The sequence below is a fragment of the Hyaena hyaena genome, unplaced genomic scaffold (assembly GCF_003009895.1).
Source record: "Hyaena hyaena isolate Hyena2069 unplaced genomic scaffold, ASM300989v1 scaffold_136, whole genome shotgun sequence".
NCBI lineage: Eukaryota > Metazoa > Chordata > Mammalia > Carnivora > Hyaenidae > Hyaena > Hyaena hyaena.
In genome coordinates this window covers 2600922-2619022 of record NW_024080768.1, presented here as the reverse complement: position 1 = coordinate 2619022, position 18101 = coordinate 2600922, and the positions used below count along the sequence as shown (strand labels likewise).

The following is an 18101-nucleotide window of genomic DNA, read 5'->3' as shown; positions in this document are numbered from 1 at the left end:
TAGGAATTTGTGTTTGTAACAAATCCATCACATCAATAGTTTCTAGCTGAAGGATTATTGAGCCCCAAACTCTCTTATTTCCCTTCTCATTTCTAGCCACCATTTATCATTCTTTAACCAGCGCCTCCTCCAGGGACTTAATTCACCCAAAGTGTACTCTAGCAGCCTGTTACAATAGCACTGCACTGCCAGAGATGTGTATTTGGGAACAAAGATGCTCCTCTTCTGGCTTTGTGAGCAGACAGGGATAAGCACACTCAGGTACAACCTGAGGGTTCTGAGGAAGCCCTGAAGGTCAGGATACAGCAGTGGAGAATTAAGTTTCACCCAAGAAGTTCTCTCACTTTTGGCTATTCACCCTCTTTGACTTATAGCTAAAGACTGTATTGTTACGAGTATCCTGTGAAGTGGGAGATGTGCACAGAACTTTCAAATGTATGAAATCCTAGGATTATAATCTAGGCAAAGAATTTCTTGTATGTATTTTATTTTCAATTTTTTCCCCCTACAGCTGGTCTGGGGAGACTATGATACACTTCTTAAAATTCTATGCAGACCTACCAAACTTTCAGCAGGATCCTAGTATAGAAGGAAAAAGATCTCAGAGTCTGGCTAGATGTGATATGCATTCTCAACTCACACTCCCTGCCCCCCCTCCCCCCTTAATAGACATAGTGTACGCTGCAGAGAGCAAAGTGTAATTTTAAGAACCTTGTAATTCTTTACAAATCAACACACCAGATGGTGTTTATGGGAGCCACATAGTGAGGAATATTTGGGACGATGTGAGACATGTGTTCCAGGGTTTCGGCCTGCTTTCTACTTAGTTTAGTTTTTAACTAACATGCTGCAGAAATGCCATTTGCCTCATAAACTTTTCATTGGTTCCAAGTGAGGGCAAATGCCCCAAGAGATGATTCTGTTATGGGGCAGATTCCAAGAATTCTCAGGAAGAAAGGCATCAGAGAGGCCTCAGGAAATGCCTGTGCTTGCCCCTTGGTCACATGGCAGTGGCCTCCTGGGTGTTGGTGCTGGAGGTGAGGAGCAGCCTAGACCTCTTTTCTGGGTTTGGGGTGGTTTGGGAAGTTGAGAAAAAGCCCAAGGCTTGATAAGCTCTGCTCCTAGAAAATAAAAGACAGCACCAAAGGGCTAACAATGAAGTTAAGAGGTCTAGATTGGGGTTTGCTAGTGTATAAAGAAAAATATTTCTTCAGTTATTTTGACTGTCCAGATAATATTATTTTCTTTCAGTTCCTCTAGTGCTAAGACTTACAGGTACCAGGATCTATGTGGCTGCTTTCTAGATAGTGCTGTCCTTTTGGAGGTGGCATGAGAGGAAGGAGAGTGTGCCAAGATTGAGTGGTGGTGAGATTGGAGAGGACAGGGGAAGGCAGTCTTCACAGGCTTTTGCAAAGACCAAAAGAAGTGAGTTTTGATGTGGGTAGGGCAAAAAGGCTTGGTTCTCAGGCGTGCAAGCAAATCTCTTTGGAGTCCTCTGGGCATGCAGAAAATGCTGAGTACTCCCAAACCATTAGTTTCCTCTTCCCAATGTTTCCTGGGAAACTCTTTTCCTTGCAGTAGGTTGGCCAAGAGAAGGGTACCAGGTATTTTCTATTATGGGCTGCTTCTTTGTCCCAGTCAGGATTCTGCTCATCTCTTAGAAGCGCCATTTCATGAAACCCATTTCCTTTTTGAATCTAGGGTCATCAAGCTTATCTACTCTCACCTCCCTATTCCGAGAAGGATTTGGTAGAAGCCATTTTCTATTTGTTTTTTGTCCCAAGTGTGTGTATCTTAATTCTGTGCATGTGATTGAAGGCTTTGATTTCCATCTTCTTCCTGCTTATGTGGGAGTTTTGAGCAGGGAAGGAGGAGAATGAGTGTGGAAAGAGAGTTGGCAGCGATATTACTCTACCATTGGTGAAGATACAGCTATCCTTCTACCCTACCTCTGCAGAAAGGTAGCCTTACTGCCCAAGATCCGTATCATGTAGTCATGTCAACCAGTCAGAATACTAATCACATAATTTATATTCAATGCGTATTTGTATGTACATATCTACACATATTTCTAATTAGCTTAACACCTAGTCTGTGTAAGGCACTTTGTAAGAAGTTTCTGAGTTCCACAGACATGTAATTGGCTGACAGCTTCCTGTCTGCTATGGACTGATATGTATCCCTAATTTCATATGTTCATGAATACCCTAGTGTGATGGTATATGGAAATGGGGCCTTTGGGAAGTGATTAGATTTAAATGGGGTATTAGAGGAGGGCCTTCTTCATGAAAGGATTAGTACCCTTATGAACAAAGATACCAGAGAGCCTGTTTGCTCTCTCTCTACCATGTGAGGACATAGTGAGAAGGCATATGTCTATGAGCCATGTGGAGAGCCCTCACAAGAAACCAAACCTGCTGAATGTTGGTCTTGGACTCTCTGGCTTCCAGAACTATGAGAAATACATTTCTGTTTGTTAAAGTGCCCAGTCTATGGCATTTTGTTATGGCAGCCTGAGCTGACTGATATACTGTCCTTAAGCTTCTGTGCCTCCTACTGGGAAGAAGGAACAGATACATGACTATATCATGACAAGCTTCTGAACAAGACAGTATCATAATGATGCATCTGTATGTTTGCATTTTACCTTTAGAGTGTGAAATTCAGTTCACAGTGCAAGATATTTGCACAATATGTTAAGTACTGCCTGAGTGGGAATTGTTAATAAAACACCAAATAAATGGCTCTTTTAGTGATAGGATAATAATGGCTGCAGTCACTCAGAGGAGGATGGGCTCCTATGAACTGAGAGGTCAAGAAGGTGTGATGAAGGAATTACAACATGAACTGGTCCCTGATACACTGTTAAAATGAGGCACATGGAGACTAAGGCAAAAGCACTCCATATTGATAGACTTTCCATAAACTAAGGTAGCCCTCTTCATGAGTATTTTCTGATTTCTGTGAACTCTTAACAATGTGGGCACAGTTATTGACCTCTTTTTGAGATGGTAGAAAATGCCGTACACTAGAGATCTTTTAGGTGTTGATAGCTTTAACTGTAACTGAGTGGTTAGGGGCCTATGCACTTAAAAATGAAGTGGAAGTTTAAATTCCATGAAATTTAAATGGTTTATTTAGTATGGGTACATATGTGTTTTTGTGTGTGTCTAAAATCAATGGAAATTTGCACTTCACCTTGGCTACTTTCATCTCAACTGTAAAGATAAAATGGCATTTTTTAGCAGTTTTCCTAGTTCACAGTCTCTCACAGGCTTTGAAGGAATGTGTGGTTAATTAACCCAAGGTTGGGAGCTGGGGAGGGTAGGGGTCTTTGATGAAATATGTCTTCTGTGCAGGGTTGTCTGGGAGATAATCACTGAAGCTATACCTGTGTTGATGGAATAAGTAAAAGAGCAAGAATTGTAACATTACACAGGTGCCAAGCACTTCCTATGGTTCTGAGCAAAAAATTAGGTGAAATTTATTTTTAGGACCCCACATTTTCCAAATCATTCATCCCCTGCATACATTCTTCCTATCCGTAGGTCCCTACTTGGAACATCCATTTTTCTCTACGTAAACAAGTATTTCTGGGGAGGCTTCTTAGAAGTTTCATGCTAAGTTTTCGAGGAGAAAGTTCACACATTCACCAGTCTCAACAAGCTCAGCTTCTACTATGCAGCCACATGAAAACTTAATAGATAATGCAGGATAGTAAATTGTTAACATCTGCATTATTTGACACAGTATCTGGCTGAAAGATATTGTCAAAAGAGGGGAAGATCTTTAAGGGCTAGATCATTTTAGAAACACTTCCTAGAAGGGGATGATTTTGAGCTGTTTCTTGAGGAATGGGTAAAATCTGGTTAGGCAAATGGTTGAAGAAAGAATGGTCCCTTTCATCTAGGCACTAACGTGAGTCAAAAAGTCTGTCAAGAAAGAACAAATTGTTCAGAGAGGTGGAATAGTACAAAAAGGAGGTCCAGCTCTGAACATTTTAAATACAGGCCCAAGAGTTTAGTAGAAAGCAAGGATCCAGTAAGAGTTAAGTAAGAACTGAGGGACTGAGCCTGAGAAATGAAAGCTTGATTTTGACATGCCATACTGAAGAGTATAAGGGAGGGAAATGTGGTGTTAGAGACCTACCCTGGGTTAGGTGGTTTCCACGGGCAGAAAGATATGAGAGAGAGGAGAAATCTTAGAGACTTTGTGATGGACAAATTCTCAAGGCTACTGACTAATTGGCTTTTATTAGGATTTAGAGCTTAGACAGAAATTAGTGCTAGGGAAAAACTCTGTGAGTGAAGTGAAGGCCTGAGGTCTCAGGGAGTGCTCTGAGCTGTGTCCATTGGGGACCTTGCCAGGGTCTTCCTCATCTACCACCCTGCCTTCAAATTATTTCGATCTGGTATTTTAAGGTCTCTGATTTTGTCAGGACATTTTTGGTTGTAGCTAAGAGAAACACAACGTAAAGCAACATGAGGGAATTGATTCACTCATGAGAGCAGGAAGTCCATTGATAGATACTTTGGCTTTAGGTGCAACTGAATTTAGAAGCCCGTATGTTTCATTCAGAGATTTAATAAAATTGTTTGAATGCCTATTATGTGCCAGGTACATGTGCTAAGGACATAATAATAAGCAAAACAAGATTGTATCCTCATGAAGTGTTATTTTACACGTTAGTATATAATGGAAAGTATGAAGATATATAATGGAAAATACATCCAATATGTGTATTGATATTGCTGGGGCGATAAATAGGGTCTGGAGTCTTACCAATAATGCCATCTTGATATTCTTTCTTATATGTTGATGATTCTTTCCTTGGGCACTGACAAGTTCTCGGAGAAATGTCAGATACATTTTTTCCCCCTGACACATGGTCATCAGTTTTTTTTTCCCCCTCGCTACCTTTATCTACACCTCCGAATGCATCCCAGGTTCCAGGAAAGGTGGGTTGTGATGTGGTCAAAGTATCCTGATCATGGGCTTGATTTGTGGCCACTGCTAAACTTTTATCCATTCTAGAGAGATATCACCCATTTCTTTCCCAGGAGAAATGTTTAGAAAGACCTACAATCTCAGATTGTGATTTACACATAATATAAAGGTATTATGAAATGTTCAAGCTTCCATAAATAATGGTGCTATTTGTAATAAGAATATGATCCTTATATGCAGGATTTGAGGGTAGATGGGGAACCCTCCAAATAGGATAGGATGACTGCTGGATCAATAGATCATTTTTTTATCCTCCCTCCCATTGTCTAAATTATAGGTTTAAATGACAGGAACATGTGTTAGATATAACGTGCATGGCCCATTACCGCTTTCTGCCATTGTGATGATCTTGACTCCCACTTCTTTCAAATAACAACAATTTGAAGACTGGGCATTTGATTATCTCCTAGAGTCACAGCTATCTGATATTTTGAAGATTTCTCATACATTCGATCAAGTTGGCAAGTACCTTTGAGAAAAAGGAAAAGAGTGATTGACATCTGCCTTCTCACAGCCATTTCCCACATTAATATCATACTTAAAACTCACAGGAAGCCATGGATCTGAGGGAAGCACTGAGGTGATAGACTTATATTCTCAGGTCCCTCCATAAGGGACCACTTGTATTGAATTATGTATTTATGGTAGGATGAAGAATGGCCTTTAAATAAATAGTTGATTTCAAAAAGTTTTTAAAATTAAATTTTGTTGTTTTATAAATTAGGAAGTTGGTATGAGTTCTATAATATTCAGAATATCATATAAATATATTGCACACATCTTCAGTATTTCAGAAATGGTGATGGATATTAATATACTAAAAATGAGAGAAAGAAGAAAAAAGAAGATCCTTATCTAAAATAGAGGGAATTTTATTTCCCAAAGAGACAAAAGATAATATAAACAAGTTATTGAACTAAAATACTGAGTTTTTCCTGAAGACTAATTGTGAAAATCAAAATTTCTCTTAATCCTTTTGTGTATGATTAAATGGAACTATGAATGTCTTCTTGACAGCATCTGATACTTTGGCAAACAGGACTTGGGTTCAGAGCCAGAGAATGGGAGAATAAAGTACCCCCTATAAGAATCCAAATCAGGAAATTCCTTCCTTTTTCCTTCCATCAGTTCAAGCCATGGATCGATTCCAAATGTGTTTTGTAAAATAGACCCCAAAGACTAAAACAAATAAAGTTTAATACTCATGCGCCTCTCTAGCACAACAGATGGTAACTAGAAAAGTAGCCTGGAGCAATGTAAGAGAATACTCGAGCCTGTCTTCCTCTTTTTTCCTTTTTTTAAATATCAGTATTTATTAAATAGCTCTCTCTATTATAGACCCACTCTCTGCAGGTGAAGATAAAGAAGGCAAGTAGAGAGCAGCTATGAGAAAGGCACATAAGATCCATGGACAAAACATGACAAAGGAAATGTAACTAAAACTGATAATTTTTATTTTTAAAAATTTTTGGTAACATTAGAATGGAAACACACGAAACTCTTGAAAATAACAGAATCCTAGAATTTTAGAGATAGAAGATAGTTTAGACATAAAAAGGAAAATCCCTGGATTGTGAAGATGGAGGTCCTGGTCAGTCATTATAAGGAGCTAGGTGATCAGAATAAGTTCATCCCTCTGGACCCTGTTCTCACATTTGAGAGGAGCCACAGGTGGGGAAGGAGAAGAAACCAACATGGACTGAGTTACGTAGTCTGAGTTAGGGACTGTGTTTACTGTTACAGATCCTGTTTTTCTTAATGTTCACAGCAATCCCACAGAGTAAGCATTATCCACATTTCAGAGATGAGGAAGCCACAACTGACTGCTACGCCCCAACCCCTTCTGCAGTGCCCTGAGAGCTTTCGCATAATGAGGGATATATTCTTGATGTTTTTTTTTTTTTAATTAAAAACATTTTTTAATGTTCATTTATTTTTGAGAGACACAGAGGGTCAGAGCATGAGTTGGGGAGGGGCAGAGAGAGAGGGAGACACAGAATCCAAAGCAGGCTCCAGGCTCTGAGTTGTCAGCAGGGAGCCCAATGCAGGGCTCAAACTCATGCACCAAGATCATGACCTGAGCCAAAGTCAAATGCTTAACTGACTGAGCCACCCATGCGCTCCTCTTGATGAGTTTTCAGACTCTTACATTCCCTGGTTCTGTAACTTCTCTCTGGCCCCTTTGTTGGACAGATCATAGGTTGAGGGTCTAGAGAAGTTGTCAGGTCACTTAGATGGCTATTGACAGAGTCCTTACAACTGGTTTCTGTTCCCTTCTCTTTAGCAAAGCCTGGCAGTAAATGAATGATTGACTTAAGACAATGCCCTTTTGTTTTATTATTAGCCAATGATGTCAAAATGAAGACATAGGTCTCCTTTCACTTTAGTTTGTTAAACTATTTTTAGCTTATAAGCTTGGAGGGTGAGGGAGAAAGAGCTCCGTGAGGCTCCTAGTTGATTCCCTGGGAACTAGAATTTGCTTAAGATGATCAAATATTTCCAATAACCTATTATGGAAAATACATTTATCTGGAGTTTTTGCCCCTTTTTTCACCTCTTAGAAATATCTCACATTAGTTATCTATTTAAAATGAAGCATCCCCAAAATTTCTTCCTTAAAGAGAAATAACTTTTCCTTTAGGAATTCTTGTTTTTGGCAAAGTTTTCTTTCATACATTATCTACCTGAGTGGAGAAAGCAGAAGTCTAGGTAACCCAAAAATAGTTTCTACATAGTTTCCAAATCAATTTTCTCATTTTTTTCCACAGCAAAAATACTTTCCTAATTACCCTGAATACTGTTAATGCCTTTTATTGTTTCCAGCACATTGACATCATGATTGATTGTCCTGCTAACCTGGTGAAAAGATAGGGCATATATTACGCTATCCATTGTGTTCATGAGAAAACTCAGATATAACAAATGGGCAAATTGTTAGTCCAAGATCACAGAGCCTAATAATGGATGGCTGCCACTAGGAGGCAAGATTTTCTTTTCTTCTTTCTTTTGTTTTTCTTTGTGATTGGCTTCCTGCCCAAGTTAGGTTGATAATTTAGAAGTATTTCCAACCTAATAGAGGCACGGAGTGATGGTTTGCTATTCCCCGTTTGCTGTGTTAATCTGAGCATTAAGGATCTACTACCATTATTCCTGCACATATACCTTATTTAAAGAAATTAGAGCCAACAGAGGGCCAATGTATTAACGACTTCAGCCAGTGGCCAAAATTTCCAAAGTTCTAGTCCTTGCCTTGCCATTTCCCAGCCTTTTAAAATAGAATAAATATGGCACCCAAGTAATCTGTATTTTATTTCATTGTTTTCAGCCAAAGATTTGGAAGCTGGAGAAACACGGGATTGCAAATACTATACAAACAGAATCCTGACAACACAGTGACATGGAATGCCAATGTCACTAGAGATTCTCTGAATTTGCAGATCAAAATATGGTTGGCAGTAATCACACTATATATAAGCTCTTATAAAAAAAAAAAAAAAAGTAGCCTGTCTCTACAACTTGTCAAACCTCTTCCTTTACATCAGGGAGAAAATGCTGGTCAATGCCACTCACTGTCCTCCTAAAACCCGCCTTGCTATTTCTTGACTGGATGTGTCTCTTTTTGCTACACTGTCATCCCTTCAAGTACCATCCTCTTTCCTTTCAGATTTTACCCAGGACTTAAGGCGTAGCTAAATTCCCCCACTCCTCTGTGAGACTTCTTGACTTCCCAAATGCAACATCTCCCTCTTTTGACCAACTAATTTAGCTTGTTAGGGTGTTAATCTCTGCATAGTTGTTAGTGTTCTTAATTTCATGTTCTGCTTTACTCTCCAGAATTAGAAGCTCCTTGAGCATGAGGATCATAGATCTCACTCTTTTGTGAGTCTCTCACAGTGACCAAAATGATGCTTCACATCTAATGAACATGTGCTTTGCAGTTACAGGTTATTGGTGCCAAATGGGACACAGAATCCCATGTTGACCTTCTTTTCACAGAATAAGGCAATGGAGCCTTTCTACATGTGTCTGTAACAACCCCACTTGCAATCTTGAATATTACTATTACCCCTGTGGGTACGGTTGCCTGATCTAGCACATAATATTATAAAATACACAGTTAAATTTGAATTTTAGGTAAATAATGATTTATTCTCTTTTTAGTATAAATACATTCCCTAATTATCTTTCCTAAAGGTTTTTATTTAAATTCCAGTTAGTCAACATAAAGTATAATATTAGTTTCAGGTATACAATATAGTGATTCAACACTTCCATACAATACCCGATGCTCATCATGACAAGTGCGCTCCTTCATCCCCATCCCCAGTTTTCTTAAATTTAAAATTAAGAAATGATATCTGACCTGCATAGCTTACTTCACTCGCCTTACCTTAAACCTGGTCCTGTTGGATCCTGCTTTTATTTAAAATTTTGGTATTTGTTCAACATGGATATTTGGGCATTAATTTAATTTTTTGAAAATATTGTATTAAAATATTAGATATCTTGATTATCTGTGGTGCCCCTGAAGCGTTATATATGAGGGAAGTGACTTACTGCCTTCTCCCTAATCCCAGACCTGTTCTGGTTTTATTTTTTCTTTTGTAAAATGGTGATAATGGGATGTCACTGGCAGGATAAAATGATACATGTGTCTGACACTCAGCATTTTTTTCAACAATCATTCTGTATATCCACACTCTCTTGATCTTTTTGTTTTTTTGAATTAAAAGTTTCAGTGATCCAATCTCCTTCTCTCATAGCCACATGTTAGACCAAACTCATAACTGTTAGTTTTTCAAAATGAGTTTTTGTTAACTCTCATAAATGGAAAGGGCATATGAAATCTGCAGTTCTCAGAATGATCATGGTCTGGACCTTCTCAAAACTGCCCTGTATTTTCATGGCAAATCCTGTTTGCAAGAAGAAAGCCAAGGAGGGGCGCCTGGGTGGCTTAGTCGGTTAAGCGTCCGACTTTCGCTTAGGTCATGATCTCACGGTTCGTGGGTTCGAGCCCCGCGTCGGGCTCTGTGCTGACTGCCTGCTCAGAGCCTGGAGCCTGTTTCAGTCTGTGACTCCCTCTCTCTCTGACCCTCCCCTGCTTACGCTGTCTCTCTCTCTCTCTCTCTCGTAGAAATAAAAATAAAAAAATAAAAAATAAATTAAAAAAAGAAGAAGAAAGCCAAGGAGAAAATAAACAGCTCTGGCTGCTACACCTGTGGCACAGCTGGATATGGAGACAGGGTAGCAAAGTCCCACTTGCTGTGTGACCAGCTTCCCTCCACAGAGAAAGCAGCACACTGTTCTTCTCCATATACTTTCCCTTTCCCTGGAGCTATTCGTACACTAATATTTCAATGTTGTAAAATGTTACCACTTTATTTTAAGCTCTTTCTACTTATAAACTTCAGTGTATATATAAGAAATGGTCAGAATACCAGTTTAGAGAGTGGCAAAGACATGGGGTTTTATAAGATTTTAGATGATTAAAAATAGATACCCAAGTGCCCTGGTGATGGTTTTTAAACAAAAGCCATATAGGGTTAGACATCAGACATTTGTTCACACACACACACACAAAGTTAATTAAGAAAGTTGCAGGAAAAAATGACTGCTAAGTCTACTTGTAAGTAAAGTTTCAGCTTTATGCATCCAGAATTTTATCATTGGAAGAGAACATCTAGAAATCTCTGGAATGATAATTTTTCTGGATACACTTATCTTTGTTATCATTACATCATATTACCAATTACTGTGGAGACCTATATGATTCTGCATAGACTTGCGTATGGAACAAGAACCAGCTCGCCAGTAGGACCATACATAGATAAATCTTCAGGGGGCTCCTGGGTGGTTCTGTCCATTGAGCATCCAACTTCAGCTCAGGTCATGATCTCATAGTTCGTGAGTTCGAACCCCACATTGGGCTCTGGGCTGACGGGTACAGAACTTGCTTGGAATTCATTTATTCTCTCTCTCTCTCTCTCTCTCTCTCTCTCTCTCTCTCTGCCTCACCCCCATTCACACAACCCCCCCTCAAAATAAACAGACTTTATAATTAATTAATTGATTGATTGATTAATTATTAACAGAGTATTTGACTAAAGTCTAGATAATTTAATAGATTTGACAAAGCTTTTGAAAACAATTTTATCTTAAAGGGGAGATAATACCATCCATAAAGTTATGTAGAGCTTTTCATCCATAGGAATTTTGTTGCTGTTGTGGTTTTAAAAAGATTATAGTAATTCTATTTGGTTTAATTATTTTACTATAGCCATCTTAAAAGGTAGAAAAAACAAAGGAAAATTAAAAAAAGAAACTATTTGGTGAAATTTCCAAACTTCCAAGCTAAAAGGAAGAGATTTTTGGAGTTTTCATTTGTTTGTTTTGCCTTTATCTCGGCTCTTAGAGTCATGGGAGACCTTTTCCTTATGATTTCAAGCTCTGGGTTCCTTAATATCATATTTAACAAACTAGTGCATGACAGAACAGAGATTACAAACACTTTGTTTTCTACTAGAATATCTCTTTTGACTTTGATACAGAAGTTGCAATGTGGTCTAGGATATATTGGTATATTGGTATATATTGGTATAATAGGAATTATGAGTTCTGGTGATTTATTTTAAATTTCTTTCTGAATTTAGTTTTTATCATCTCAATCCTTTCCTCTTCAGAAGGATGCTTATGTGAGAGAGAAACAAAAACAAAAATTGTATTTGAAGGCAGAAACAAACATTCTTGCTGTGTTTAGCTAATTAGTAAATATCTAGAGAAAGAGAAAAATGTACTCCCATGAAGTTGAATGTGAACATTATGTGTAAACCATCCTGAGAATGTATTTTTTCAACAATTAAAATTTTTATTTTAAGGATACCCATTTTCGAGACAAATCGTATTTGCTGTGTATTGAAAAAAATCTTTCTCCCTCTCTCTCTCTCTCTCTCTTTTGGCTCATATTCTATCCATCAAGTGTGTTTCTGAATAAAAAAAAATTCCTTGCCTCTAACATCGAACTTTCTAAATCAGAGATTATTTCTCTTCTCTTAATAGACTGGAAGAAAAGAAAAGGGAGATCCTCTAAACATTGCAATTGATAAGATGACCAAGAAAACAAGAGACCTGAGGAGACAGGTACTGTTTTTGTTTTTATTTTAAATGCATGGTGCTTTGTCGTGGTTTCCAAGAATGTCCTTTTCCCAGATGCCTTCTGCTGGCCTTCAGGTTGCTATTCTTTATAGCATCAACACGTACACGGAGCATTTCATCAACAAGGTAACGTCTGGTGCGAGGACAGATGTGACAGCCTCAGGAGGTGTGGTGAAAACACCCTCTGAAGAGGCAGCATGCTCACTGCCCAGAAACAGTCTTCCCAGGTAGAGACTTGATGAATTCACTGTCTTCTACATCTGTTTTTCAGTTTTCCAGATCCAGATATGCCAAGAGGCAGACTCTCATTTCTTCTGGTTCTTAGATCTCATGATCCCCAAGGCCTTACGTGAATAAACAAGAATGCTAATGGTTAATGAAAAGCACAACTCTTAATCTGATGGGCTAATTCAGGTCTCTGACCCTGTGTATTCCCTTTGGTGACACAAATCACCAGGGGAATATTTGCTTATCAGACGGCTCAGAAGCAGAGGACCAAATCAAGGAAAGCTAGTTGGATGATTAGAATGGCTAATGCTATCATTAGTCTAATGGGTCTATTTTTGGGGGTGAAAATAATCTCTGGTCAGGGCCCATTTCATCTTGAAAGTGCTATAGCAATACCGATAACACTATAGTCTGGTAACCCTTATTTTGTTTCCATGGTGAGCTCCACTTTCTTTGGTAGTGTTCTTTCTCTAGAAAAGTTAAACCATCTGTCAAGTTACCATGAAATCCACACTTGAGTTCTGCCTGAGAGGCATCCTGTCTCCTGCTGGTAGCTTTTGCATATATCCATCTCATTTATTTGGTGTTGGTTGTGTTCCTCAGCTAGAACCAACCACTTCCCTGAGGCAACAACAGTCTTCCTTTCTGCAGCTGGAACAGCTAGACTGGCAGGGCCACATCTAGCACCCCCTGCTGTTACATGTCAAGTACAGACAATATTAGCCAGGTGCCTAAGCAAAAAATGACCAGGAACATGTTGGAAGTAGTTTGAATTGGAGAAAAACACCCCTTCTAATTACTACTTGGGAGCTTCTCGGTTCTCTTCAGGATATCATCTGCAGGGATAGACATGCTTGAGCTAATGTCCTCCAGAAAATCACAATTAGTTCTGGAATATGAAGACTCTAGTTTGCCCAGCTAATAGGTCCCTGTGGGGAAGCAATTCCTTTTTATTTTGCCTTCAAATGAGAAAGAATAAAACATTGTCTTAAGCCAAATGGATATGTGGCCAGATCTATCTCTTTGCCTTCTTACACTGGTTCTCCATACAAATCCCCCATGTGATATGAAATGATATGGGTAGTAGGAATTGAGACTGGAGTTAATGGAAAACACTGAATCAGGTGTCCAGAACCCAGGGTTTTACTTCTAGCTCTGCCTCTGAACTAGCTGTGTGAGTATGGATTTGCCATCTCTTGGTTGTCTTTTCTTATATATAAAAATAGGGAGTCATAATAGATCCATAAGCTATCTATAAGCTGCATGAGATTGAATGGGTCCAATGGAAATCTGCATTTATTTCCTATGCCAGAGGTCCTAACGCTTGATATCACAGATTTTGAAGCACTGGGAGTGCATTTTCTCTAGGGCCTGCCTTTGGCTATATTGTCAACCAGGCAAAATATCTGAACTGAGTCGTCTCACTTCCTCAGTCTCTTGCTTATAGTGGGACCATTCTTTTACATTCAGGAGGCAGCAACTTCAGCTCTCTGAACTCATGAACCTATCAGAAAAACTTTTTTTGTTTTAATAGGAAGGAGTGTGGAAAGCATTCTTTATCCCAGTGTTAATATTCTCAGAAAACGGTTTACTCTTTCTACCTGAGGGTAGTAGTGAAATTTGAAGGTGGAATTTATAGTAGAACTTGAAATGTTTAGGTGACAAGTTCCTTGGAGAGCTTCTTTTAGGATGGGAGTGGAAGGAATGTGTCATCCTTTGAAATCATTCCATGTACAAAAGCATTATTTTTTCTGTTCACCTTTCCCAAAGATTCAGAGGAATAAGGGTAAAGAAAATTGTTTTCTGATATTAAGATCCAAAAGTCATGGGGCATAATTTCGCACCAAACCCCTGAATTTGGTTCAAACATCTTTCCCTTTCCCAATTTGCCTTTCTAGAACTAAGGTGGATCCCATCTGCCAGTTCTATCCCTATGCATATGCTGGGATATTTTTGTCTTTCTTTTCATCTCTTCTGTTTCTCCATGTACACCTGTAGTGGTACAAAAGCTTCACTGATTTAAACAGAAGCCACCTAGCACTTATGCAAATGGAACATGCAACTACTTTGATTAACATGTCTCAGGTAGATCTTTATCTTAGATTTGGGTAGTTAATTGGATTAACAAGGTTTTATCTGAGTACCTGATAGCAGCTAGGTACTGTGCCTGGTGAATGCTAGTGGTTCAAAGGAATGTTTCCCTGTGGCTGAAACACTTTCTGTCATTTCCATTACTGACAAGCCTTGTTAGAAGAGGTTTTAAATGGGAGCCCTCAGTTATCCATGCCCACTTCCTCTTACTCATGAAATTCTTTACACAATAATTAGGGTAATCAAATCTCAATGGGGAAAACAAGTTGAAAACAAAGAAAAACATTTCCAATGACTTTTCTTAAGTTTCTGTGCTTTGAGTTTACTGCCTCTTCCTCATAGCTCTAAGATTGGGTGGTGTCCTTCAGAAGGGTGACCCTGGAGTCTTACAAAGTTCTGGTCACCAAATTAAAAAGAAATAAAGTCAATCATGATCATTATCTTGAATTTCCCTAATTAAAAAAAAGTAGACTTAAACTTGTAGATACCTGAAAAAGATCAAGAGTAATTGAATAAAAAGGATTTCTGTTTAAGTAGGATTTTCAAATAAGTGGATCCCCTTCCTTTAGGCGGTATATCCCAAAGGAATGTGGAGTCATAAATTACGAAAAAGGTTGCAGGAACCCAAGGGTGTTATTTAAACATGACTGGCCTAAAACCATCTTGCCAATTAACCCCATGAGAGTGGGCAGTGGTACAGCAGAATCCTCTTAAGAGTATTTTGTTTGGAATTAAAAATGAATTTAGGGGAATATAACTGTCAGCTTTAAGCATTATGTTTTAATTTTAGAGCTTCAGGCACAGTATGCCCATGTCTGAGCTATTGTCACTGCTGTGATTCTGGAATCAGACCATTATAAAAACAAAAAGTTTTGGCTGACTCTCTGCTTGGGTACCTAGTAGCCCACATGGTCTTCTCATCCTTTAGAGAGGACTCAGTCTGTGTCTGCCAGCTGCTCCTCGATGTCCTCCTTGTATGTGCAGCCTGTGAACTATTCTAGGCATAGTCTCTTGATTTTCTCTAAGCTTACAGAGAAGCTGAACTACCCTGGCTATTATTTTGGTCCTGTTATTAGTCTTTTTTTTCCCAAGTTGATAAGCAAATCAGGACCCAAATGCTTCCCAATGAGAAGCTAATAAATAATAATCATAACAAGTCAGGGTGTTGCTAAACTTAGCAACTCTCTCATTCCCAAAACTAATCAAGGGCCTAATTCTTATCTCTTCACCCTTAATAGTCATCACAGTAATTCCAGCAATGAGATTCAGTAAGTGTCAACTTGACAAAGGCGTCAATTTTGCTATTATAATCAAAACACTTTCAATGAACAACAAACATCATGTATAGAATGCTTTTAAATTGGGATGAAGACTTAATAGAATAGATTATGTAATAGAGGATTTAAAATCAAGCATAAAATGTCACTGGGTGGTATGTTTAAAGGTGTATTTGGGGTACCTGGGTGGCTTAGTCAGTTGAGCGTCCAACTTCAGCCCAGGTCATGATCTTACAGTTTGTGAGTTTGAGCTCCACATCGGGCTCTGTGCAGGCAGCTCAGAGCCTGGAGCCTGCTTTGGATTCTGTGTCTCCCTCTCTCTCTGCCCCTCTCCCACTCCTACTCCATCTCTCTTTCTTTCTCTCTCAAAAATAAAATAAAAACATTTTAAAAAAAAGAATAAAGATGTATCTATCAAGACTCAGTCTCCATAGAAAACTTAAATAAGAAGTATGACTAAAGGTGGGCAATGATCAGCAACTGCTTCTAAAATTACTGCCTACAAAATGAAAACTAAGTTAGAGCTGACATGTATTGAGTTCACACAATGTGCCAGGCACTGTTCTAAGTTCTCTCCATAAATGGGCCACATTTAACCCTCATACCAGCCAGCTCTGTGAGATAGAAGAGACATCATCGTGCCCATTTTAAAAATGAGGACATGAAATGAAGTAGTGCACCCATGGCCATGTGGGGTATGGGTACATACAGGCTTTAGCCCAGGCAATCTGGTTGTAGGGTCTTTCCTCATAACCCTTCCCCATCCTGCCCCTCTATAGAACCAGCATATGCAATTGGATTGCACATACACTAATATACTCTGGGGGTTGCAGCTGGGAAAGGAGGTTCACATAAATATATAGAGGTGCTTTATGGTTTCCAACAGCACCTTTACTACTTCAGGGTTTGGGATAGGCGGCATGTACACACTGCACACAGAAAAAAAAATCTGTGGTGAATGTCAAAAATTTGGTTCTTAGTTGTGTTATGATATTGTCTCTCAGGTTTCCAGCTGTTATAGTTCATTGGGTCTTCTTTTTAAAAAGTGCTATTATGTTTAGGTATCTAGCTTCTCGAAGTGTGAATTATAGATTTTGCAAAACATTTACAGAAAAAAAAAAGGAATTTTAAGGCATTCAATTCTTTTTCAATTTTCAATTCTTTTTCTCACATCTGCTCATGATGGGGCCAATTATTTTTAGAGTCATTGTAAGAAAACATTTTAAAGTCATTTATTTAGAGACTTAAATCTGCTTTTCCTCTTAAGGACAGGAGGCTATCTATATGGCTACAATAAAAATTAAAAAAATAAAAATAATAATAAAATAAAGTATTGATTTCCTCCAAATGGTAAAGTTTGTGTTCTTCACGCTTTCAGAGCTATGTCAGGGCTAATAATCCCTGGAATTTGTTCCCTAGGTCAGATTGCCTTGTTGCTGTAGAAATATGGAGACAAGGAAATGATCATACAGTGATAGGGATTTGAAATACAAAACATAAATAACTCAGAGACAGCTGAACACATATTGCATCAGAAGTACCAAAGATCAGAATCAAAAGAGCAAGGAGGAGGACTGAGGTGGAAGAGAGCTCAAGAGCCATCCTTTGGACATGCCTCTTGAAGACGGGTTATATACCTCTACCATAGGAAAATCCTGATATGATAGCCCTGAATGTCAGAGCACCACATAAACTTATTTATCTCCTGGAAAATACTCATTAAGAAAAGTTTAAGGTACATGATTTCATCAGTTGGAAACATTTCTGAAAATATTACCATGGGAAAGCTCTTCCTTTATGAAGACAATGTTCAACTCATAAAGCAATTTAATTTATTTCTCTGAGCTGGCACATAGTTGATTATTCACACATTAGCACAAGCTTGTCCTCTCCCTCACTAGCAAGTCTAGATCATAGAAAGAATCCAGTAGTTTGATCAACATTGAATAATCATATAACACGCTATACTGAGTGGAGGGATCTATCACCTGTGTTTGAATAGGGAAATGCTCAATTAAGTGGAAGCTCAGCTACTGATTTGTTCTCTTCTGCTAATTTCTTCAAGCCCTGGAGGTCAAGGAAAGGTGGGAAAGGGAAAGATAAACAGCAATGACTGAGTCCCCAAACACATTCAAGAGAATGTCTGCATTTGGCCCAATCTCTGACAGCTTCTCTTCCAGTCAATGAGAATGCCATCAAAAATCTTGACACGAGGGGCTTCTGGGTGGCTTAGTCTGTTGAGCATCTACTCTTGATTTTGGCTCAGGTCATGATCTCACCGTTTGTGAGTTTGACCCCCTTGTGAACCCCAAGTGGCTCCTTGTGCTAATAGTGTGAAGCCTGCTC

The 18101-nt window shown here is 38.7% G+C and overlaps 1 protein-coding gene across 3 annotated transcripts in view; it reads left to right on the top strand.

Moving 5' to 3' along the window:
- The window catches only part of CTNNA2 (catenin alpha 2), a 964097-nt gene that overhangs the window by 683439 nt on the left and 262557 nt on the right, over nt 1-18101 (top strand). For all 3 annotated transcript variants that reach the window (XM_039238114.1, XM_039238113.1, XM_039238115.1), the window contains exon 7: nt 12064-12144. In XM_039238114.1, coding sequence (XP_039094045.1) covers nt 12064-12144 — 81 coding nt within the window. The remainder of the gene's footprint in view (nt 1-12063; nt 12145-18101) is intronic.